Below are 26,694 nucleotides of genomic sequence, written 5' to 3'. Positions count from 1 at the left end.
GCCTATTACTTACAAAGAACCAAACAGTAACTTGAATCTTTAACTACAGCATTTTTTAAAATATCACTAGAATCTCACTTGATTCAAAGATATAACAAATTACATAAGGTTGTACGTCATAATGGTCACTTGCAGTAAAATAAACCAAGCGATAGTTAATATTCTCCATATAATAGAATACATCGCAAATCATATTATTATCTGCACTGTCCCAAGTATAATCACATCTTAAAATCCATCCTCATTATAAACCATGCAAAATATCCAAACTGATGCCTTCATTTTGATGCATTCATAAGGGTTTAGCTGAAAGGACACACTTCAAAACTAAAACCTTTCTAAAATATACATCCAAGACGACTTTATTTTCAAAGCCGATCTCTTGCAAGGCTAAATATGGCAGTGCATTCCTTTTTGAGTTAAGTACGTTCAGAAACAATTTATCATGAAGTTTCATTGTTGATCAAAATCTTTGTGAAAGACAAAAGATTTCCTACAACTAAAAACTATACACCCATTTCTCACCTGTGCCTTTGCATCATTTGAAACAATTATATTCAAACATTTTATGAAGGATAGCTCCCATATCAATTTACACAGAACTGAGTTTTAAATTTAAAGTAGCTATAACCTGTATGTATAACCTGTAACCTGTTGCACCTATTGCAAAGATCAGGACTCCAGCAGGTCAAAATGCATAATCACATTCCTTTCAGACACCAATTTACCAGTTTTTAAGACCAATCTTCCTCTGAACTTCACATAGCTCAAATAATCAAAAATAAGCATATTAGGGAAACCTCTCACAGAACCTGTACCAAGTTATGTTATTATTCTGGACTATAAGAGAATTAAGGGTTATGGAAATCCAGCAGGAAAAGTTAATGCAAATATTTTTTTAAAAAATCATTAGGTATAACCTTATTGAATGGCAACATGTGCACAAAGGGTCATATAATATAATCCCATTGATTTCAACATAGAGGAATAGCAAGGGACCATTGTACATGTTAAATGTTTGATTTTTGAATCAATTATAATCTTCACGTGCTTTTATTTTCTGTGTTCCTTAAGAATGTACGATAAAATGCAAGTATATGAGCATGCTAAGCCATGTGGTATGGTTTAACAGCATGAGAAGTTTTCTTCAGTGTTGTGGGCAGAGCCTGATCTAGCCCAGTCACACAAAAAAGCCTCAAAAAAGGAGAATGTCAGTCTGGAAGACTTTGTTGAGATATCAACACAGAAATTACCAGGTAGGTCAGTGATGAGTCACATTGGCACTTGGCTGCGACTAATGTCATTAGTGACTAAAACACATTAATAGCAAAATAGAAATGCAACAATGACTCAACAAAACAAGGAAAAATATAAAACTCAAGATCTGCATTTAGTTGTAATTTGACTACTTGTGTTTCCAACCAAGTAAGCAATTCATAGAACAATGTTCCTGGAAAAAAAACTGTTCAGTTATGTTCTTATGGTCATACATTTAAAACTATGTCTTTCCTCTGCATAAAAATAGCTAATGTACAATTTTAAATTATTATTCAACCTTATGATCGATGTACACAAAAGGAACTGAGAAAACTCCATCTGTTCGGGCAATTTTACAGGGCAGATTAAATTTGCATCAAGATAAAGAAATACAACTCAATCCTAACATGTCTCTTTCAGTTTATTACCATTAAATTTTCAAAATATTGTAAGTTGCAAAAGATAGAAGTGAAACTGATGAAGCATGCTTCTTTGTACAGAGATGTAACCAAATACATCTCATTCACTAATATAAGGTAGAACAATTGTTAGATCACCAAATAAAAGTTAATGTCATTATCAATAAAAGGAGCAGAGAGTTTATTAAATACCATTTAACTGCATTACTCCCATATCTAAAATGATCAATTTCCATCCTCCCCACACAACAAAAATGAAGTATAATACTATTAAAGCAGAGTCCAAGAAATCTGAAATGTTTGATTTCATTTTTTTTTTCAAAACCAAAGAAAGAAAGGATCACATTCTCAGGTGGAACTGTCAGAGTAAAAGCTGTGTTTCTACAACTGAACTCCAAAAAAACTAATGGCAACAAAACAGAAAAAACTAAACTTAGAGGCCAAGGTAGCACAGATTGAAAAAGAATTGATATTTCTTATCGATAATCTTCAGAAGATCAACCCAAAATATTATTCTTTCACCAAAGCTATTGCTAACCAATTGAGTATTTTCACTATTGCTTCAGATTTCCTGTGTCTGCAGTTTCTGGTTTGAATAGCAATAGCAGATATACTTGTAAACTTTTTTGGACAACTAAGTCTTTAATTGCCAAAAAACCTCAAGCTCTTTCAATGCAAAGATTCTACTTACTGCCTTTAAAATTTACTTTTGTACATAACTTTCAAATCCCCAGGATATTGCATTTTGAGTTTATTATTTTGTTTCTGCATGTTGAAAAACATCATGTATTTAAAAATTTCTATGAACCATCTTACTTATTTTCTTTCCACTAAACTTAAACACAAATTGTAATGAAATATGAAAAATGAAAAAACACTTTGATCTTCTGCAAATCTTAAGATCAGTCAGTGAAAGTATGTGGATTGACCTCAATTTGCAAACACACACTATTGTTAATGATTCACTTACACCACCAAACCCCCAAATAAATGAGGCTTACTGCTTACAATTTTCAGAATTTAAAATATTACAGTCTAACAGCATGCCACAAATCAACAATCTCCATTACTATCACGAAGTTAATATACAAATAAATATTGACCATTAGGAAGAAATATTAAATAGCTGACAGTTATCAACTTTGTTAGCTTTTGGTTTTGTTCTTTAACAATAGTCCTAACAGATGACAAGACTGAAATTTTTTAAAAGGGAACACGTGAATGAAGAATTAATACAGAAAAAATACATCGATATTTTTAAAAAATAGCTAATAATTGAAGCTAAATCAGTAGAGGTACCAAATGAGTTTCAGTATATTAGCAAATATCAGGATTCCATGTCACAGCAACAATTCGATCAGACTGCAAATTGCCATTTCGTTTCAAAATTCAAAAGGAGTTGATGGGCCTTATGGCGTTTTAGCACAAATGCCCATGATCTATTGCCTTTCCAGATTTCAAAGAATATATTTGTGTTCTTTACACGGTACAGATTTAATTGTGAATTTCACTCAAAAAATGCTCACGTACTGGAAATCATTAAAGTTCCCAAGTAAAGGGAGAGGAGGGAAGGTATTGTTTGTATTATTCATCAGCTCAGAAACAAAAGCTCACATCTAAATATTATTCACAAACAGAGCCATGCAGATTAGTTTTGTAAGAATGATCACAGATTAAGATTTCCAGTAGTATCTTGTATATTGATAATTATTGTAGAAACACACCTTAGAACAAGCATTCAGAACATTGTGTGGAAGGAGAAAGGGTTACGTTTTGCCAATATGACACTAAACTGAGGAAGAATTTAACTTAAAAGCAGCTTTGATTAAAATGTAGAAAGTTTTTGGCACATCTTGTGTTAACTTACTTTGAACAAAGGAAGGCTTATATTATGTAAGTGAAAGTTCAGAAAACTTTTGCTAATTTGGATCTGTAAATTTAAGATATTGAGAAAAGACAGGATAGATAGAAATAAACAAATACTCCTTGATAGAAAAGTGGTATAATAAAACACAAGGTTTATAAAAAGTACTGACAGACATTCAGCCGAACTGAAAGAGCTGCCAACCTCAATGCTATGACAATTGCATTCTTGTGAAGGAATATTTCTTATAAATATGGAATAGGGTTACCATAATCTAGATATAATTTTAATTTCATGCTCTTCATAATTTCAGATTGTTTGTGGAGTACATTTACAACAGTGAGATTAGAATAAATAGGTTAAGCATGGACTACAAACCCACACTACAAGAACCAGGATTACCTACTGAGATAACAAGAGCCTAACTTTCTTTAAACCAGGTTTATTCTGCACAGGAACTTCCATTAGCTCCACAAAGAAGTGATGATATGCAAGGTTTCACATACTGTAGATATGTTACTCAGATCAATAAGAATAATCACATATTCTGTTAACCTACTGCAGAAATAAAACCCTGACTTATTAGATCACAAGTAATTTGCTTCTCTCCAATATTAAAATAAAGTATATTACAATGACTGCTGTCAGATTTAACATTGGTGCTATACTGCAAAAACATAATAAATGATCCACAGATTTGAAACATAATGAAGATATCACTTTAAATGTGAATTTTGTCACTGTATGATCATTTTAAAGAGCACTCTAATGTCACAAATATATTGTAAGAATACCATTGATTCTTGTTCTGCTCTTTCCCAGTCAAATAGGACAACTCTTAGAAATTTTTCAAATTATTGCTGACATTTTAATTATCGTTTCTATTTCAAAATATTCTTTAAAAATTAGCCTTTCAGATTTTTGACAAGAATAAAAATAACAGAAGAAATTCAAAAACAATTGCTTCCAGGATTCATTTTGTTTATGGTCACCAAATGCATCTGAAACGTGGACAGTAAAACTCCCTGAATCCAGTACACCCAGGTCTATGGTATTACCAGACTAGAAGATTTTCCAGACTTTAATGTTAATTCTATTAACACCCCAACACTATAAATTCACTTTAAAAAATGTTAGACTGTTTTTACTTTATTATAGTACTCAATACCGCAAAATGTTTTAGAAAGATACTTTCTTTTCCTTTGCTTTAAATTGGTCTAGCCATGCACAATTTCAGAGCAAGGACGCACTTTAGAAACCAAAAAAAAGACAAATCTGACTTTTGGATCTGTCAGCAAGCTCTATATATCTGTGCATAAAAGTACATGGATATAATGCTTTTTTAAAACAACAATAAAACTTGAGCTTAATAGAATTTAGAATGCATACAGTAAAAAAAAATTAACTTTGTATGTACAGTACAGATTAAATGCACAGAAGAAAAAGTATTTAATTCTGGAAAATACAGCCAATAATAAAACAGGGGAAAAAACTCCAAATAGTTTCAATGTTGTTGTTAAATATACAGCATTGAAGTTAATTTTCAATTATGAATAGATCCAAGAAAACAATCAGATGTGTCAGGTATTATGTATATGAGGATACTTTGCCTATGTCTATGATGTAGGAGGAAACTGGAGCACTAGAAGGAAATTCAGTTACAGGGCAAAGTTACAAAATCCACACAGATAGCAGCAAGGTCAGACTGATGCCACTGTGAAAAAGCTGCTTTACTGTTTTTGAACTATAATTACAGCTATGAAAGCAAAAAATGTAGAAATGTGTCAAATAGAAATGATTAATCAATAAGTTACATAATAATTTATTCTGCACAAAGTTCAATTTTTCCAGTTAGTAACATCATCAGTTTTTAAACAAGATTCTGGCCATATTTCTAAATCCCAATTTTAGAGTTGCCACTTAAGTGGATGATAGCATTGAATGTTAAAGCACATTCCTATTGGCGATAGAAAGCAGAAGGCTATGGAAGAGGAACAGGACATTAAACCAACAGGCAAAAGCCCTACTAATTTCTTTCTTACTAATGTTCTTTTGAGTATTCAAATCCCACCCCAGCACATCTATGCAAGAAGTTTTTGCTCATAAACTGTCTCAAGTTGCAGATTATCACTATGGGCAAATGTTAGAGTGCTTAATTGCCCTCTTGGTTCAATTTTTTCACCTCTTCTGTTAGAAATTGCTTAAAAGCCCTTTCACAGATTAATAGACAAACTTTAGGAAATACTAAACAATCAACAACAGAATTATACAATTCTATGGCAGGAACCAAGGCTCTGAAATTTTGACTTCATAAGGCACACAATGGTTGTACCTGGAATTTCAAGATTATTAAATAAAAACTTGGCTGCATTTTTCAACAAGTGGAATTTTTAGATCTTTTCAACATTCTATATTAAACTAAGAACTTAAATAAGTTTTGGAAAAAAAGAGTTGATCATTGGGGTTCAATTCCATTGCTGTCTGTAATGAGCTTGCATATTATTCCTGTAATGATATGGGTTTTTTCTAGTGCTGTGGGTGCCTCCCACATTTCAACATGTATGGTCAGGGTTAATGAGTTGTGGGCATTATACCTTGATGTCAGAAATGCTGCCATACTTGTGGGCTGCCCTCAGCACAATCCTCGTTGGTCTTTGTTACAAAACAACCCATTTCACTGTTTCAATTGTTATATACCCCGTAACTGGGTTGCCAAACCAGCAGAAATGGACCACTTAGTTGGAGTCTGGTTTAACAGAAACTAATAAAGTTTTATTAAAGAAATAAGAAACACAGTACTCTAATCGTAAGGATATAAATGCAACAGGTTAGCAATAATAAAACACACATGTACACAGAACTAGGGTAATAGGAATCAACCAAGCTCGATCACAGTCTAGGGGTAAAATGATCAGTCTCAAGTGACACAGAGTTCAGTTCAGCTTAGTACAGTTCGCAGTAATCGCTGTTGTGCCGTTGGAGAGAGAGAGAGAGAGAGAGAGAGAGAATGCAAATTTTGATTCAAACAGACCTTTGATGTTCTTCGCAGTTAGCTTTCGGGCGGACCCTTTTTCTTATGTCTTCTGTGGTCGCCCACTGTGACCCCTCCGTTCTGGATACGACCGTTCTTCTGCGGTGAACCCGGCACCCAGGCAAGGGCGGACACACACACCAGGTTCCCACTGATCATACCCTTTTCACCCTGTGCGTCTATGGTCGGTTCCCGCGACCATACCTCCAAACTCCCACGAACTTGTGGGGGCACACCGCTCTTCCAGGGTCTCGTTATCTCGTGGTGTGTCGTGCCTTAGCGAACCTGTTCTTTTTATCCCCCTGCTGGGGTATAGCCTGTCCATCAAACTTCAAACAGTTCAGGTTCAAAGCAAGCGGTCTGTCAATAATCTGAATTTGTGTTTCTTTCTCGTTAATCTCTCTCTCCTCTCTTATTAGCATTTTGAATGTTTCTCCATTGTCTCCCTTATCTCTCTCATCAGTATCAATCTTCTGATAACTTGGCTTTTCCATCACACAATGTACATGTGACAAATAAAGCGAATTTTAAAAAAAGAAAAATTTCCTGGTTATTCCTTGAGGACCATTAATGGATACATTGATAGTCAAGATCTTCGATCATATATCATATTGGATAATTGATTAACTTCAAGAATTTTAAAACAGGTTAGATAGCATCCACATACGAGTTAGAATGGAGGTCAGTTGACTTTCACTGAGGTTGAAAACAGATTTAAATTGAGTTGTCACATGCCGGTTACCACACAGTAGCAGCGGCAGCGAAGCAGGCATTTCAGAAGTTTCTCCAGATGTTCCTCCGTACCCTCATGTCTGTCTCCATCAAATCAGAATTGTGCACGGTCCCCTACTTGACAGATTACAGATATCATTCACCGGAGAGGCCGCGTCGCCACCTTCTCCTCCTCTCCTCTAGACACCAATTTTGTCATGGATGTTCAATTCCTCTACTTCCACTCCACAAAGACAAAGATCCATCAATTCTTCCTTGAACCAGGGTGAAAATCAGATGTCATTCACTCACACTCTTTCAGCTTGAAGACATTTTTTTGGACACTGTTCCACTTTTTATGTGATACAAAAAATAAAATCATCTTTGCTGATTTTCATCATCCTTTCATTTTTGCATCAACTTCTCACTTTTCAACAATCCAAATAGCAATTCCTTCTCTGCCTTTCAAAGGGTACAAAAACCCACTCCTCAATTCCCTTCACACAGCAGCTTCTTGTACACATGCAAGAGATTCCCTTGTACATTTCCCCGACACTCATTCAAGGCACAAGTGCAACTTACAGTTCTTCTATATTTGACATTTCAAATACACAAGCTACCATTTTCCCCCTTTCCAATTTGGAGTGCAAACTTTTGTCTCCAATTTATCCCAGTTCTGACGAAAGGTTATTGGTAACAAATATCACTTCATTCCGTTGATTCTGCCTAACATTTTTTTTCCCCACAGATACTTCCAACCAGAACCAAAAAAAATTTCAATTGCAACATGCCTTGAAGAATGGAGAATTGATGTTGAGCTCCTGCAACCTGAAAGAAAGCACCGCAGCTTTTGTCTAAACACAAGCTTTTCAGAGGACCCCAGTATGTGGCAATATGTATTTGTTTATAAAGCAGAAGACTTTTTAAAAAAAAAATCACACCCTCCTCTTGCTAAAGCATTTTTGTTTGTGCCAATATATTGGATAAATGTATTGTACTTTATGCTAGGGTCTTATAGCAAACAAACAGGATGGCGATACTTCCAACGGAGAAGTGTTAATTGAATTGTCATGGGTATTATTTTTGCATTAGAAGGGTAGGCAGACTAGATGAAACATGTGCAGTGAAGATCATTACCCTCACTCTTACTTTGTGGAGATTGTGTCTGAATACAAGTCATAGGTTACACATGTCATAACAGTTTGAGATATTTAACATCATACAATGTATTGATTTCATACGTTATATTTAGTGCAAAATTTATGTAATTTTGTGTTCAATGAATAGTTTTATCAAACATTTTAAAAGTTCTGGGCTAACTGCCCTGTGAATAATGACAAGCTTTACTCAATTTAGACCAACATCAAGCTGAATGTATACGACAGAGGAATCTATCCAGAATTTTCAGCATTATCTGTCTAGTGAAGCATTTTACACATTCCCAAATGTAACTCTGGTTAGCAGTCTTCAACCAACCAAAACCAGCCTTCCTGACACTGCAGTTTTCCAAAACAGGGCACATGGAAGATTTGTTGCAATAGTTAAAGTCGAAACACAAGGTCTTCCAAGGCTAGGTATAAACTTAGGGCCTGAACAAATAAAATTTATTGAACTGGAACTAAAAGCTTTCAGTCCTTTGGTAGGTGATGCATTTCTCAGGTACATTCTCAAATGAAAAGTAGCAGATATACTGCTCTAATTCACACAATGGAAGGCATTGAACTTCAAGTTGAAAACTGAATGGGTTTCTATAGATAATTCCCTGCCAGGGTGTTTCAGAGGTTATCCAATCTCAAAGACCTAGACGATAGACTTCAACTGAAGGAACAGTGGTGCAAAATTTATCTAATGCTGTATACTTTCAAGAATCTGGTCATTGATTGTAAAAAAAAAGTATCTCATATCATCATCCATCATACATTTCACGGAGGACTCAAGAAGGCTTAATATGACTATCAACTATAGGACATAGGGTAGAATGCCGATTGTTTAACAAGCCATCAGTCACAAAGGCTTTTCACATTCAAAAACTATTCAGACCAAACCATATAACACCAGATGTTGAGATACACCAAACCTCTGATGAACTTCATGAATAACTCCGCTTTCTCCATGTATCTTGTGCACCAGCTCCAAGGTCACAATATTATAAACATTTATTGACCCAATACAGTTCACACGTCAGCGCGGGGATTAAAAAACGCTTTCACTATTCAATGATTTCTTCATTATTTCTGCGTATACTAATTCTTCCCACACATTTGTAAACAACCTTAATCAGACCTATTAGCTGTTTAATACAAAAATGTTAATCAATTTATGCTCCACATGAGTGAACTTTTGCAATAAATATATATATTTATGTTTCAATGACCAATTAGTTTGTATCCCCCATGTTTTGTGAAAAAGACTGTTCACAACAAATACTTTATTCAAAACAAGTAACACATTCTAGGAATCATATGCATTTGGGATTATTATCAGTATTTAACAATCAAAATGGAAATGAAAATCTGAATTCTTTCCTTCCTAAACTGAGAAAAGATCAAAGTTAAAAGAAAAAGAGCAGTATCCAGCTATTTCTAGATCTTAGAATCCTTAAACAGCAAAAAGGCTCAGTTATTTTTCCATTGAGCACAGTGTGTCTTTTGAACAATTATCAATGTCAAAATATTTAGAATTTACTTACAATTTAGAAAATACTTACAATTTATTTTTGCACCACAGATTACTTTTGCTTGAGTATCTTTTATGATTGTGTGCAAATTAACTTTCATTAAGTTGTAATACAAAGCTGCAGATATTCTGAAGAGGAACAAAACTCCATTTTTCAATAAGTTAATTGAAAACTTTGCTTAAAAATGCTGCACAAGATTTCAAACAATTCACAATGGAAGTTAAATATAATAAAAAGTTTAGAAACAAAATAAAAAAAAAATCAATGGAAGAATTGCTCCAATACCAATATATTAGGTTTAGTTAAACAAAGAAAATAAAGGAGATAGTTCCACATTGTGATGTTCTAAATCATATTAAAACTCAAGGCCCTAATGATAGGTAATCCAAAACTAGCTTGTATTAAAAACTTTTTTTTGATGTCCTTGCTACCATTTGATGTTGGACATGGCAAAATACACCCAACAATAATCTCACTATAATGGATCATTTGATAAATATAAAGTTCTAAATACCATATTTGTGTTTTTATTTTCATCAGTGTTCCCTTATTGATAAAAATTTAGAACTAGCATTTACCTCAACTACACACTGGATAAATAGGCATTTCCCTAATGAATGTAGTACAGCAGTAAACAAACACCAAATGTCAAAATCGAATAAAGAAAATTGATTTCTATTGAAACTGCAAGTAGTACATCAAAATAAACCACAAAAAGATCTAATAGTTAACAGTTCAGCTCTGAGTTCCACTGCTGAGAAAGGCAATGGAACGCAGAGCAATATATACAAGGCTTTTCTGTACATCAGCAAAATAAAAAGACCTCATTGAAATGATTATCATTTGTTTAATAGTGTCCAAATAAAATTTTAAAAGATGGACAGGACACACAAAATAGGATTTATTTAATACACACAAACCACAATTTGCCATGTGTCATAAATTTTAAAAAGTTGTACTATGATTATGGTGCTGCAAAAGCCTCTAAACTGTTAATTCAAGCTTTTACTGCTATATACTCTGAGGAGGAAAAAATAAGCACATTATTTCAATGCTGAGATAAGCATTTAAAAGAAAACTAAATATTCACTTATATTTGATAAGAAAGAATGGTTATGGGCAGTTTTGGGCAGAATGCCATTCTTTAACAGCATTTATTCAATATAACTGCAATGAAAATTAAAAATCAATTTTAATTGTCATGTCCATAATATTACATGTATAATCTTGGTATTAATAATAATACCCAAGAAACAGCTTGGAAAGATGGGAATGGATTCCACCCTTTACCAAAAACTTCTAAAAGACTTGACTGTTTAAATATTTCTATATCCACCTAAATTTCTATTTTTCTTACTTACATTATCCATGTAGTTAGATTTGTATCCTTCTTGCTGCCTTCGCAATTCATCCTGCTCTCGCTGGCGCATCATTTCCTCCTCTCGTCGCCGACGTTCCTCTTCATGCCTGTCAGCAAAACAAATGAAGGGTACCTTAAAATAAAAACATGTCAAAGACCAAGTGTATACTTGAATTAATCACTCATCTTTTGCATTGCTCAGCATCTTCCGTGGTCTTAAACACATCACAAATGTTAACATCAATGTGAAACATCATTTATGCTTCAAAACACAAATTGGATTATAGGCTGTAATGCAGGTTACACTAATGTAAGGCCACCTGATATTCAAATTGTTTAATGGCATTTCTGGTACACAAGTGTAACGGAAAATGTAATAATTGTTACTCCAGATCCGATAGAGCACAAAAAAAAACAAAAAAATGATAAAGAACACAATAGTAAAAAAACACAAATACAAAAGATAACTTATATACAGATTGATTGTATGTACATAACGTGATGCTATGTACAGGAGTGTCTGTACATAGGGTGACTGACAGGAAATGATAAAGTAATGGTGGTGGGGAGGGTGTGAAGTGTAGTAGGTTAGTGGATGGAGGTATTGATCAGCCTTACTGCTTGAGGAAAGTAACTGTTTTTGAGTTTGGTGGTCCTAGCATGGATGCCAGGCAGCTTCCTCTCTGATGGTAGGACAGTCAATGAACAGGGTGGGTGGGATGCTTCATGATATTGTTGGCCTTTTCTGGCACCTTTCTGTATACATGTCCCTGATGGTGGTTAAGCTGGTGCCAATGATATGTTCAGCATTTTGACTATCTGCTGTACAGTCTTGTTGCCAACCAATTGCAATTTCTGTGCCATGTAGTAATGCAGCATGATACAAAAAAGAGAAAATCTGTAGATGCTGGAAATCCAAGCAACACACACACAAAAAATGCTAAAGGAATACAGCAGGCCAGGCAGCATCTATAGAAAAGAGTATAGTAGCGTTTTATGCTGAGACCCTTCAGCAGGACTGGAGACAAAAGCTGAAGAGTAGATTTAAAAGGTGGAGGAGGGGAGAGAGAAACACAAGGTGATAGATGAAACCTGCAGACAGAGGGATAAAGTCAAAAGCTGGGAAGTTGATTGGTGAAAGAGATATAGTGCAGGAGGGAGCTGGTAGGAGCACCAGAGGGAGGTGATAGGCAGGCAAGGAGATAAGGTGAGAGTATTACCAGGAGGTCGAGAAATCAATGTTCATGCCATCAGGTTGGAGGCTACCCAGACTGAATATAAAGTGTTGTTCCTCCAACCTAAGTGTGGCCAAGGACTGACATATTGGAATGAGAATGGGCAGTGGAATTAAAATGGGTGGCTACTGGGAGTTTTCCAATTTTTCTGGCCTATGGGGTGTAGGTGCTCAGCAAAGCAGTCTACCAATCTATGTTGGGACTCACTGATATAGATGCAGCCACACTGGAAGCACCGGACACAGTATATGACCCCAACAGCCTCACCTGAAAGGCCGGCTTGGGTAGTGAGGGAGGTGGTGTATGGGCAGGTATAGTATTTGTTTGGCTTGCAAGAATAAGTGCCAAAAAGAAGATCAGTGGGAAGGGATGAATGAGCAAGGAAATTACCAAGGGAGCGATCCCTGCAAAAAGCAGAAAGTTGGGGGGGGGGGGGGGTGTGGAGAGAGAAAGATGTGCTTGGTGGTGGGATGGTAGGTGAGGACAAGAGGAATCCTATCCCTGGTGGGGTGACGGGAGGATGGGGTGATGGGGTGAAAGCAGACGTGAATGAAATGGAAGAGATGTGGTTGAGGGCAGTGTTGATGGTGGAGGAAGGGAAGCCCCTTTCTTGGAAGGTTGAGGACATCTCCTTCATTCTGGAATGAAGAGCCTCAACCTGAGAGCTGATGCAGTGGAGGAGGAGGAATTGTGAGAAGGGGATGGCATTTTTACAAGTAACAGGGTGAGATGAGGTACAGTCCAGGTAGCTGTAAGAGTCTGTGGGTTTTTAATAGACATCAGTAGACAAGCTGTCTCCAGAGACAGAAACATTGTGATAGGGGAGGGAGGTGTCAGAAATGGACCAGGTAAATTTGAGGGTAGGGTGGAAGACAAAATGGATGAATCTGACAAATTCAGCATGGGTGCAGGAAACAGCACCAATGCAGTTGTTGATGTAGCACAGGAAAAGTGTGGGACAGTCACCAGCGTATACTTGGAACACAGACTGTTCCACGAAGGTAACAAACAAGCAGGCGCAGCTGGGACCCATGCAAGTGCCCCGGCCACACCTTTTGTTCAAAGGAAGTGGGAGGAGCCAAAGGAGAAATTATTGAGAATGTGGACGTTCCGCGAGGCGGAGGAGAGTGGTAGTGGAGGGGAACTGGTTGTGTCTGATCTCCAGATAGAAACGGAGAGCTTTGAGGTCTTTGAGGTTGGGGGGGGGGAGAGGGGGGAATGCAGGTGTATCGGGACTGGACATCCATAGTAAAAATAAAATGATGGGGGCCAGGGAGTCTGAAATCTTTGAAAAGATCCAGAGCACTTATTTAATAAGATGAAAATAGTGAACTTGCTTCGAATATTTTAAGAATCTGTGGAAACAGCCTGGATGAGGGTATAAAGATCCCCATTTTGTAATTTATTTAAACATTTCATAAGGTGGTCCTATACCATCTTATCATGGGTTGAACTGACATACCTCATTTCGATCTGTTTTCTTTTCTGCAGCTCTTGATTTCTCATTTCTTCCAAACGTCTTAACTCCTCCTGGCGCCTCAACAAATCTAAAAAGAAATACTTCCAATTTAGAACTCAGTCACTTTTAAAAGATACTCACTGTCAGCTACTGGTCAAGAAGCAATTTCTTTAGTACAGCACAATTCCTGTACAAATGAAAACAGGTATTTGTCAACCTGCTCCATGAATTATGAACACACTTACTGCTTACTATATGACATACATAACCAATGATACAAATTATTCTGCCCCTGCTTTGGCATACAGCAAATCACCAATGCTCAGTGCTCCTATAACCACAGTTACCTGTAAGACCATCTGAAAAGATCCCACTGTGGTTGCCGTTAGCTGACAATCTTCATGACAAGAAGATAGTAGCCAATCAATTACAACTGGATTTTAAAAAATAAATCAACAGCGGGTTATAATTTGCCTCCAGGCTGAAGAGTAAAATATCTGCAAATGTTGCAGACATTCAAAAATAACACTGGACAGCAAATTTATTTTGGAAGCATTGTTTCCTCAAAATTTTTGTTTTTACAATAGACCACGAAGTTGAACACAAATATAATTTCAGACTACTTATATAACTTAGGAACTTGGAAACAAGAAATTAACTTTTATTGAATATAATGAGTTTAATTGCATAGTGGTGCTGATGTTCTACAATACTGTAGTCCAACTAAGCTAAAATGTTTTGTTCATGGTTTTTGTTTGTACTCAGTGTCTGAAGCTCCTTGCTTTAAGTATCCAACAATAATCAACCAGCGTCACTGACAGAGGCAAGATTTGCAGGGAAGAAATCTAAATGGAAATGCAGAAAATATATAAACCACATGAGGGAACTGGACATGCAGCTCGATGACGTTCCTCTGGTCAGGGAGAGCGAGGAGGTGATAGACAGGAGCTATAGGCAGGTAGTCACTCCAGGGCTTGGGGAGACAGATAAGTGGGTAACAGTCAGGAGATGGAAGGGCTAGAGAGTACTCCAGTGGCTGTCCCCCTTAACAATAAGTACTCCCGTTTGAGTACTGTTGGGGGAGATGGCCTGTCTGGGGGAAGCAACAGCGGTCATGCCTCTGGGGCAGACTCTGGCCCTGTAGTTCAGAAGGGTAGGAAAAGGAAGAGGATGGCAGCAGTGATAGGGGACTCTATAGTTAGGGGGTCAGGCAGACGATTCTGTGGACGCAGGGAAGAAACGTAGATGGTAATTTGCCTCCCAGGAGCCAGGGTCCTGGACATTTCCCATCGCGTCTACGATATCTTGAAGTGTGGAGGAGAACAGCCTGAGGTCATGGTACATATTAGTACCAACGACATAGGCAGGAAAAGGTAGGAGGTCCTGAAAACAGACTACAGGGTACAGGGAGTTAGGAAGGAAGTTGAGAAGCAGGACCTTAAAGGTAGTAATCTCGGGATTACTGCCTGTGCCACATGACAGTGAGTATAGGAATAGAATGAGGTGGAGGATAAATGTGTGGCTGAGGGATTGGAGCAGGGGGCAGGGATTCAGATTTCTGGATCATTGGGACCTCTTTTGGGGCAGGTGTGACCTGTACAAAAAGGACGGGTTGCACGTGAATCCCAGGGGGACCAATATCCTGGCAGGGAGGTTTGCTAAAGCTATTGGGGAGAGTTTAAACTAGAATTGCTGGGAGGGCGGTGGGGATATTTGCATGGGGTTCTGCATAAGTATGTACCAATGAGACAGGGAAAGGATGGTAGTGTACAGGAAACCATGGTGTACATAGGCTGTTTTAAATCCAGTCAAGAAGAAAAGAGCTTGTGAAAGGTTCAAAAAACTAGGTAATGAAAGAGATCCAAAAGATTATAAGGCCAGCAGGAAGGAGTTTAAGAATGAAATTAGGAGAGCCAGAAGGGGCCATGAGAAGGCCTTGGCAGACAGAATTAAGAAAAACCCCAAGGCATTCTACAAGTATGTGAAGAGCAAGAGGATAAGACTAAGAGAATAGGACCAATCAAGTGTGACAGTGGAAAAGTATGTATGGAACCGGAGGAAATAGCAGAGGTATTTAATGTATACATTGCTTCAGTATTCACTACAGAAAAGGATCTTAGCGATTGTAGGGATGACTTGCAGCAGACTGAAAAGCTTGAGCATGTAGATATTAAGGAAGCTTTTGGAAATCATCAAGTTGGATAAATCACCGGGACTGGACGAGATGTACCCCAGGCTACTGTGGGAGGTGAGGGAGGAGATTGCTGAGCCTCTGGCAATGATCTTTGCATCATCAATGAGGATGGGAGAGGTTCCGGAGGATTGGAGTGTTGCAGATTTTGTTCCCTTATTCAAGAAAGGGAGTAGAGATAGCCCAGGAAATTATAGACCAGTGAGTCTTACCTCAGTAGTTGGTAAGTTGATGGAAAAGATCCTGAGAGGCAGGATTTATGAACATTTGGAGAAGCATAATATGATTAGGAATAGTCAGCATGGCTTTGTCAAAAGCAGGTCATGCCTTAGGAGCCTGATTGAATTTTTTGAGAACATGACTAAACACATTGATGAAGGTAGAGCCGTAGATGTAGTGCATATGGATTTCAGCAAGGCACTTGACAAGGTACCCCATGCAAGGCTTACTGAAAAAGGAGGCATGGGATCCAAGGGGACATTGCTTTGTCGATCCAGAACTGGCTTGCCCACAGAAGGCAAAGAGTGGTTGTAGATGGGTCATATTCTGCATGGAGGTTGGTGACCAGTGGTGTGCCTCAGGGATCTGTTCTGGGATCCCTACTCTTCATGATTTTTATAAATTGCCTGGATGAGGAAGTGGAGAGATTGGTTAGTAAATCTGCAGATGACACAAAGGTTGGGGGTGTTGTGGATAGTGTGGAGGGCTGTCAGAGGTTACAGCGGGACATTGATAGGATGCAAAACTGGGCTGAGAAGTGGCAGATGGCGTTCAACCCAGCTAAGTGTGAGGCGGTTCATTTTGGTAGGTCAAACATGATGGCAGAATATAGCAGTAATGGTAAAACTCTTGGCAGTGTGGAAGATCAGTGGGATCTTGGGGTCTTAGTCCAAAGGACGCTCAAAGCTGCTACACAAGTTGACCCTGTGGTTGAGAAGGCATACGGTGCATTGGCCTTCATCAACCATGGGATTGAGTTTAAAAGCCGAGAGGTAATGTTACAGCTATGTAGGACCCTGGTCAGACCCCACGTGGAGCACTGTGCTCAATTCTGGTTGCCTCACTACAGGAAGGATGGAACCATTGAAAGGGTACAGAGGAGATTTACAAGGATGTTGCCTGGATTGGGAAGCATACTTTATGAGAATAGGTTGAGTGAACTCGGCCTTTCCTCCTTGCAGCGATGGAGGGTGAGAGGTGACCTGATAGAGGTGTACAAGATAATGAGAGGCATTGATTGTGTGGATAGTCAGAACCAGGGCTGAGATGGCTAGCACGAGAGGGCATAGTTTTAAGGTGCTTGGAAGTAGGTACAGAGGAGATGTCAGGGTTAAGTTTTTTCTAAAACGCAGAGTGGTGAGTGCGTGGAATGGGCTGCCTGTGGCAGTGGCGGAGGCGGAAACAATAGGGCCTTTTAAGAGACTCCTGGATAGGTAGATGGAGCTTATAAAAATAGAGGGCTATGGGTAAGCCGAGGTAGTTCTAAGGTAAGGACATGTTTGGCACAGCTTTGTGGGCCAAAGGGCCTGTATTGTGCTGTAGGTTTTCTATGTTTCTAATATTTCAATTGACTTGAATTATGAATTCAAATAACAAATATAGACAATTCTAAAAATGGTGCATGATAGGGAAATTTCACAGTGATTTTCATGATCATTCAGGAAGCAAAATCTTTATTATATACATTATCGTCACCAAACAATTGATACTAGAACGTACAATCATTACAGCGATATTTGATTCTGCGCTTCGTGCTCCCTGGAGTACAAACTGATAGTAAATATTAAAAATTTAAATTATAAATCATAAATAGAAAATAGAAAAGGGAAAGTAAGGTAGTGCAAATAAAACAGAGAGGCAGGTCTGGATATTTGGCGGATTTAGCCCAGATCCAGGTCGGGATCCGTTCAGCAGTCTTACCACAGTTGGAAAGAAGCTGTTCCCAAATCTGGCCGTACGAGTCTTCAAGCTCCTGAGCCTTCTCCCAGAGGGAAGAGGGACGAAAAGTGTGTTGGCTGGGTGGGTCGTGTCCAGTGTAGTTACTGACCTCTACTTATACTGACCACAAAATAACTTGTGTTATCCCACAATTAAATACTCTTTCCTGGGTTGAAATCAAATTTGTTATCCTCATGAAAATCTAGAATGTCATGTACACAGTTCTAAATTCAATCAAAAAATGCAAATGACATGAAGTTTCCCTCATTTTCTACTGTCTAGCCATTGAAAGGGATGAAACTACTGAATACACAACAGCTTAATTTGGCATTAGATTCAGCACCGGGGTTTACCAGAGACAGTGTTGGGAACTGTAACCAGCTGGCTCCCCAGTACCATGAGAAATCAACTCACAAAGAGAGCTGCAAAGTCCTTAGGAGATTAACGCTTCCCTGTTTATAACAAGGGCTGTTAAAAAGCATTTTGGATGGTTACAGCAGTTATGGTCAATGAACCAGAATTGTCAATAACCAAATCCACCACAAAATATCCCAAAAGTTATAACCGCCAAACTGCAACATACAGTTTGATAATTATGAAGCAAAAAATTGAGCAAGAACCCAGCTATAACCCAGTATTAACACGTACTCACAGGAATTCTCACACAGCAAAAAGGCATGGATCTGACAGGCAAGGAAAAGGAAAATTCCAACAGATTCTACAGTTATGAGTAAAAGGGTGGAGTGGTGCCTCCAAGGATCAGCATGGTCATCTGTGTGCGCAGTCAAACAAGTTGGGTGAGATTTTTAATAAATATGTCTCAAGTTTTTACTGTGGAGAACACGGTGAAAGCTAAGGAAATGAAGCAAACAGAGTTGTGATTTTTTTGGACCATACCCAAATTACCAAAGGTATTGACAGTCTTAAAGTCATGGGGCCTAACCAAGTGCTTCTTTGGTGCTAGCGGGAAGCTACAGAAGTGCAGGGGGCCTTGCAGAGATATTTTCATTATCTTTAGCCACATGTGAAGCTGTGGAAGAATGGAGGGTGGCTAATGTTATTCTTACTTAAAGGCTGCAAAGTCAAGCCAGAGCACTACAAGCTAGCAAGCTTGACATCTACAGTGGGTAAGTTATTGCAGGGAATTCTGAGGAACAAGCAAGTGAATGATAGGGTCTGGACAGCATTGTAAAACAGAGGATCAAGGAGTACATATGTATAATTTACAGAGAGGCAGGGTGATGAAGGCCGTATTTGGCATGCTGGCCGTCCAAAGACAATAAGTATAATGATGGGATGTTATGTTGCAGTTGTTCAAGACTGCACCTGGAGTATTGTGTACAGCTTTTATTACCTCATTATAGGAAAGATGTCATTAAGCAGCAAAGAGTGAAAAGTATGGATAAGAATATTGCCAAGGCATGAGAGCCTGAGTTATAGGGAGATTTTGGGGAGGGTAAGACATTATTCATTAGAGCATAATAAACTGAGATATGATCTTAAAGAGGTGTATGAAATGATGGGGCATATAGATAGAGTAATGCAGGTAAAGGGAATAAAAAGGCGAGAATGCAAAGGCTTAGGAGTGAAAAGATTTAAAAGAAACCCGAGAGACAAGGTCTATACATAAAGGTGTGCTGTGTATATGTAACGAAATGCACAAGGAAGTGGTTGAGGCAGGTACAGTAACAACATTCAAGATATGTTTGAACAGAAGCATGGATAGTACAGGTATAGAGCAATATGAACCACATGGACCAAACAGAGGCAAAAGGGACTAGCTTAAATGGACAAGTTGGGCCAAGGGTCTGATTCCATGTAACATTACCCAATGACTCTATGACAACTATGCCACCCGCCACAAAATATGGCTAGCACCGAAAACATATCTTCTTTCGTCATTAATGTCCCATTTGTCTTATGGCTAGGCTACAAGCTATTTGATAATAATTCCACCCTGTTTGATATCCATTTTGCCTGCTTAAGTACCAACCTTGTTTCAAAAAAAAACTATACAAGTGCTCCAGACATCAGGCAAAAATCACTCAGAGTAATATCGATGTCTCATATGCCAAGGCACGCCAAGATATCAGAGTGAACAACAGAATGAGCAAATAGGGAACGATATGCCTCAATTATATCTCAGAGATTGCCACTAAACTTCTCATACAAGGTGCACTGCCATCAACAACCTATTACATGATGAAGGCATCAATCTGCACATTAGCAAAAGTTGCCACAGACATTTATAGGCTTGGAGAAAAAGGTACTACTGAAACTGACCCAATAGCAAAATAAAATCAGTGTGCATAAAGCTTGTGCTGTTAGTACATTACTGTATGGTAGCAAGACTTCAGTTATGTACACATTGTCTACCACTCATTCTGAAATGTTTCGAAAGAGTCACAAGTCCAAATATATTGGTTCAAGCAAATATTCCTGGTATCTGCACACTGTCCAGAAAATAGTTCACTCAATAGCTTGGACATATTATCTAAACCAGCAATGGGAGAATTCCCAATTACTTGCTCAATAGAGAACTTTCCACAGGAAGGATACTAACTAAGCCCATATACTTCAAAAATAACGTGTAAGGGAGGAGACCACACAAAGAGTGAACCTCCATGAACACGAAAGATTCTGGTCATCAGCAGACTGAGGCTAATATAAATTCATACTCTCAAACCCAAGGAGACATCTAACAGTAACATTTAAAAATGACTGAGATGATTCAATAGATAATCAAATCAGATTTCAATCTTTCCAATACTTCTATATAAGTGTTAATGATTTTATGGATGAAGACCAGTAACTTGCCTTGTCTCATAAGCATAAGCTGATGTTCATGACGAGCAGCTTCCATTTCTGCCTCCAGTTTTTGTTTTGCTTCTCGTATATTTCTGTCAACTTGCTCTCGTTGTTGTTTTTCCATTTCATCAAGAGCTTTCCAGCGAGATGCATATTCGAACTCAAATGTCCCAGGTTGAGCAAAACGTGGCGGCTGCTCCCGTTCCCTAATTAAATTAGAGCAGAGTGAATGTAAGTTACTCTACCACTGACAAACTGCCTGACAAATCTGTTGCAATTTTTGAGCAACTAACACACAGAATGAACAAAGGAGAGTCAGTGGTATGGTTTACTTGGATTTTCAGAAGGCTTTTGCCAAGGTGTCACACACAGGGCTGTTAAACAAGATAGGAGCCCACAGTATTATAGGAAAGGTACTAGCATGAATAGCGATTAGCCAACAGGTAGAAGGTTAAGAGTAGGAATAAAGCTGGTCTTCTCTGATTGGCTGCTGGTGACTAGTAGTGTTAATGTAGGGGTTGGTGTTGGGTCTGCTACTTTTTATGTTGTGTGTTAATGACCTGGATGACAGAATTAATAGCTTTGTGACCAAGTTTGTGGATGATACAATCATAAATGGAGGAGCAGAATGCTGAAGAAAAATAAAAGCATGGTGAAAAAAGTTGTGCGAACATGTTTATTGAAATAACCCTTTCAGCTTTGAAATCCAGGTCAATTTTCAGATTAACCAAATAACCGAAGGAACCTATTTAGTTCAAGGGGATAAGATAAGGTGTTACAAAGGTTTAAGTGTTCTTACTAGGTTGAGATGGGATCTATTATAGAAGACTTCCATATTCACAGCAATGTGAAAAGGAATCCTTGGTAGGTATAAAATCGAATTTGCTACTTAAAGTTAGTCAAAAATATCACAATTCCATTGTGTGCATTGCTCAAGATTTCCAGCATCAGCAAAATTTCGTGACGTGACCCCAGTATCATGCTTAAACACATGCTGGCCCAATCCCAAACTGAAAATTAGAAGCTATCTAAAATAATAGAAGTGTCATACACAATTTGCAAGATGGAAAAAACCCAGTCAAAAACCTGATGTTAGGAATCAAAACAAAATAAAACCAGATAATGACACATTTTTGGATTTAGTTTGCAATGTTAATTATGAAACAAAACAAGAAACATTTACTTATGATATTGTGTGTTCTTTTGCAGCAATTTCTCAGGAAATCCATCTTCATCATCAAACTGCTCCATGGGCTCCACAATAACAGGATGTGGGGAACTGTAAAGTAAAGGCACTTTGCATTTTTACCAGGAAAAAAAGCATTGTTCAAAACTTTCCAAACCATTTGAAATGTTCTCATTTACACTTAGTGATCCTAAACAAACTGCATAAAACATTGCATGTTTGGAGGAGTTTTGCAATTCTTTCAAGCAGCTATACTTTTTCATCAACCAACATGAACTGCATATACGTAAAGCCTGGAAATAAATACACATTACTGTGACAATTGGACATTCCAACATCGTTTTAATATTTCAAATTTCTTTTGACTACACTACACACTGCAAAGGAATGGTGGAGCACTTCATAAGAGCAGAATTAAGCCATTCAGCCTATGTTTTATAGTTTAAAAGTAACAGTTGAAATAAAAGTTTAAAAATTATTTAAAATAGGGTAATCTACATGAAACCTTACCATAGAAAAGCAGCATCCACCATCAAAGATCTTCACTACCCAGGCTGTGCTCTTTTCTCACTGCTGCCATCAGGTAGAAATTACAAATGCTTCAGGACTCGCACCACCAGGTTCAAGAAGTTACTACCACTTAACCATTAGGCTCTTGGCCAAAAGCAACTGCACTCATTTAAGGACTCTTATTTTGTTATTTCATGTTCATTATTTATATCTGCATTTGTAGTTTGTTGCCCATTGATCCTGTTCTATAGATTTGCTAAGAATGCCCGCAGAAAAAGGGCCTCAGGGTTGTTTGTGGTGACATTTATGTACCCTGATAATATATTTTACTTTGAACTTTGAATACTAATTGATCGTGTGGATAGCTAGAGGCTTTTTCCCCCAGAGCTGAAATGGCTAACATGAGGGTACATAGGTGCTAGGAAGTAGGTACAAGGGGACGTCAGAGGTAAGTTTTTCTATAGAGAGTGATGGGTGCGTGGAATGCACTGCCAGTGAAGGTGGTAGAAGCGGATGTAATAGCGTCTTTTAAGAGACTGTTAGATAGGAATATGAAGCTTAGAAAAATAGAGGGCTACGTGGTAGGGAAATTCTAAGCAGTTTCTAGAATAGGTTACATGGGTGGCACAACATTGTGGGCCGAAGTGCCTGTAATGTGCTGTAGACTTCGATGTTTCTAACAGTTATGACCTAATTGTTACAGAACTCCATCATTACATACATGTCTATTTTTAACAGATCTTAAAAAAATTACATTATAAACAACTATCTACAAAAATGACATCCTTTGACTGATCAATTTCTCATTTTGTTTACCATGTTGGAAGGCTTATGGGGAATAATAATTGGTTTATTGTCGGATGAATTTGTCCACAGTAGACCTCAGTAACAATAATGATCAAATGATGGATTGAATCTTACAGTGCAAAAAAATAGGTCAATCAGCCCACCAGACCTATCTAGAAGTGATTTTATTTATTTATTTAACATATGCTGCCTATCAACTATTTTCTAATCTTCATTCATTCATTATGTGATAATGTGCGATCATGGTCTTAACCATTATTGTTCTTGGCAAATTTTCCTACAGAAGTGGTTTGTCATTGCCTTCTGGGCAGTGTCTTTACAAGATGGGTGACCCCAGCTATTATCAATACTCTTCAATGCGTTAATGTTCTCATAAACAGGACTTGTGATATGCAGCAACTACTCATACAACCATCGACCACCTGCTCCCATGGTTTCACGTGACCCTGATCGGGGATCTAAGCAGGAGCTACACCTTGCCCAAGGGTGAAGTACAGACTAGTGGAGAGAAAGAGCACCTTACACTTCTTTCAGTAGAGATGTATCTTCACTCTGCCACCCATTTCTAATCTTGGCCCCCTAAAATTTGCATTTTCCCTTAAACTAAATCAAAGCCATTTGTTGAAATTACAATATTCTATTTATTACATATCCAGTTGGCTTCAAGCTGCAGAAGGAACTTTTCCCAAAATGTAAAAAAAACTCGTTTAGTGCTTGTTTTCCTCAAATTTAAAATGACACGATAGGACGTCACTTGGCTCATCAAGTCGCATATTTGCGCCCAACAGACTAATTTTTTTTTTAATTCAGTCCCATTTCCTCCATTTCCCTGTACCCTGGTCTAGGTTTAGTCCTGACCTACAGTGCTGTCTGTGGGGTATTTGCATTTTCTGTGACTGTGTAGAAAAGATTTCCGCAGTATGCTCTAGTTTCCTCTCACATCCCAAAGACTTCTTGGTAGGCTGATTAGCTATTAAAAGTTAATGGCAAAAAGAATCAAATGGAATTTTATGTATATGAAAAAGATAACAAGTTGCAGGTCACAGGGGAAAAGGTATTACTCTGTCGGGGTTTGGCAAGGATCTAATAGGTTGAATAGCCTTGTTCTACAGCAGAATATTTAAGCATTAATAATAAATTTTCAAATTTTTGCAATAATATAACCCACTTTTTAGAGACTGAAAGCTCAATCTAGAAATTACTTTTTAACCATTAAAAAATGTTTGCAACAACTGGCAATTGAAACCTCAGACAGCCACAAAGATACCGATTCAATTTGACTGACAGCTGCTCTGAAACAACCATCATCTTCTATCATTCAAACAGAAACCACAACCTACTGACGTAATTGAAAATTGACACAAAAGACTGATAGACATAGATCTTTAATGTTTGTAGCACATTATCCACAAAGTGCAAGTTGTGAATGATGTGGATGTTGTACAGAATGAACAAAAGTACTAAGCAGATGAATAGAGGACCAGAATTAAAGGATGTTCGATGTTGATCCAGAAATATTTTTAAAAATGTGACAGAATGATAGATTGAAAAGTGTGAAGAGCTGGGTGGACTGAATATCTAAAGAAGTGCGTAAACCTATATATTCACTTTGTAGTCGAAGCAGCAAGTATAGGAAAAAGAGATTAGCTTTTTTGACCGTCAAATCATACAGGGAAATACATAATTTACATCAAAGACCAACTCATCCAAGGATGTGCTGGAGTCAGCCCTCAAGTGTTGCCATACATCCAGCATCAACATAGCATGCCCACAACTTACTAACCGTAATCCACAAGTTCTTTGGAATGTGGGAGGAAATCTGAGTACATGGATGAAACCCACAAGATACCAGGCAACATAAAAATTTCCAGAAGAGTTGAAACAAATCAAGGTGAACAAATCACCACTGTCCATAACAGAACAGGCTGAAGCCTCTTGCAATCCTGTGCACTGGAGCCTTCATACCAGGCTGTGATGCAAACAGTCAGAATGTTCTCCACTGTACACCAATAGAAATTTTCTAGATGCTCAGATGACATAACCAAATCTTCTTAAAATACTGACACAATGGAGCCAACGGCAAGCCTTCTTCATGACCACATAAATACGTTGACACCTTGAACCGATGTGTGTTTTTCTGACTGCCCCTCCAATTTCTTGTGTTGATGTTGAGTGCACTCAACCAGCCCACTTAACTCACTCCCGTACACCTTCCCCTCATCAACTGAAATTTTACGACCAGTGATGTCATGACATTTCAGCTGGCTTAGCCACACAGCCATTAGTATAAAGAGACTACAGCAATGGTGGGCTTAGTACAAATCCCTGAGGTGCACCTGTATTGATTGCCAGTGAGATGTTATTACGAATCCATACTGACTGTGGTCTCCTGAAAAGGAAGTAAACCAGCTGCAGAGGGAGATGTCAGTTTGAAATTTGAAAGCTTAGGTATTATTACTACAGGAATGGTGGTGCTGAATGCTGAGCTGTAAATCAATAAATACTACCTTGAGGCATGTTTTGTTGTCTCGGTGTTCCAAAGCAAAATGGAAAACTTACTCCAGAGACTGCTTCCGTTTTAGACCTTACGCAGCGGTTGGTGAAATTACAGCAGGTCCAGGTCCTTGTGTAGACACGTGTCAATCCCGGTGATAACCAACCTCCCAAATCAATCCATTATGATTCACGTGAGTACTGATGGGCAATAATCATTGAGGCAACTCACCATGCCTGCTCTTTTTGGGCAATGGTAAGCTTGCTGACTTTTTGAAGAAGCAGGCAACTTCGAATCGCAACAGTGAGAGATTAAGGACATTCTGGAACACTCTAGCCATTTGGTAGCACAGGTTTTCAGTCTGCAGCCTGATGTCTTAAATGTCTTATGAATGTGCCCCTCTTGAGGGATGTTCAAATGACAATTAGGTTTATTATCAGAGGTGGAGCTCAGGAGGGATAGTGGCACCTAACGGCAACTCCTTTGCTTGCATCTTCGGAAGTAGCTCTATTTCCACCTTTAATATTTTTATTTTTCCCTTTTAGGGTTCTTTTGAAGACCCTGACCTGGAGTTACACGCAGGCTCTGGTTCTTTGGGGGAATCAGACCTGTTCTTGGGGTTCCACGACTGGCCGTTATTCGACATACCAAGGGTTTGGCCTGAGAACCTTGATCGTGTTCAGAAGCCTAAGATCTTGGGGCTCTGGAGATGGGGCAGATCGAGGGTTGGTGTCACAGCAGGAGACT

At 38.1% G+C, this 26,694-nt stretch overlaps 1 protein-coding gene across 6 annotated transcripts in view; it reads right to left on the bottom strand.

Moving 5' to 3' along the window:
• The window catches only part of LOC140200173 (paraspeckle component 1-like), a 125,329-nt gene that overhangs the window by 83,955 nt on the left and 14,680 nt on the right, over positions 1–26,694 (bottom strand). For 4 of the 6 annotated variants that reach the window (XM_072263081.1, XM_072263086.1, XM_072263080.1 and 1 more), the window contains exons 3-6: positions 22,134–22,229; positions 20,960–21,156; positions 14,017–14,101; positions 11,321–11,426 (exon numbers count right to left, since the gene is read on the bottom strand). In XM_072263081.1, the coding sequence (XP_072119182.1) occupies positions 11,321–11,426; positions 14,017–14,101; positions 20,960–21,156; positions 22,134–22,229 (484 nt within the window). Of the gene's footprint in view, positions 1–6,335; positions 7,558–10,016; positions 10,088–11,320; positions 11,427–14,016; positions 14,102–20,959; positions 21,157–22,133; positions 22,230–26,694 lie in introns of those variants that run through there. The other 2 variants (XM_072263082.1, XM_072263084.1) reach the window with 2 other exon arrangements.

This window comes from Mobula birostris, chromosome 7 (assembly GCF_030028105.1).
Source record: "Mobula birostris isolate sMobBir1 chromosome 7, sMobBir1.hap1, whole genome shotgun sequence".
NCBI lineage: Eukaryota > Metazoa > Chordata > Chondrichthyes > Myliobatiformes > Myliobatidae > Mobula > Mobula birostris.
Note: the sequence above shows the minus strand (reverse complement) of the source record. Positions and strands in the feature narration are given on the sequence as shown.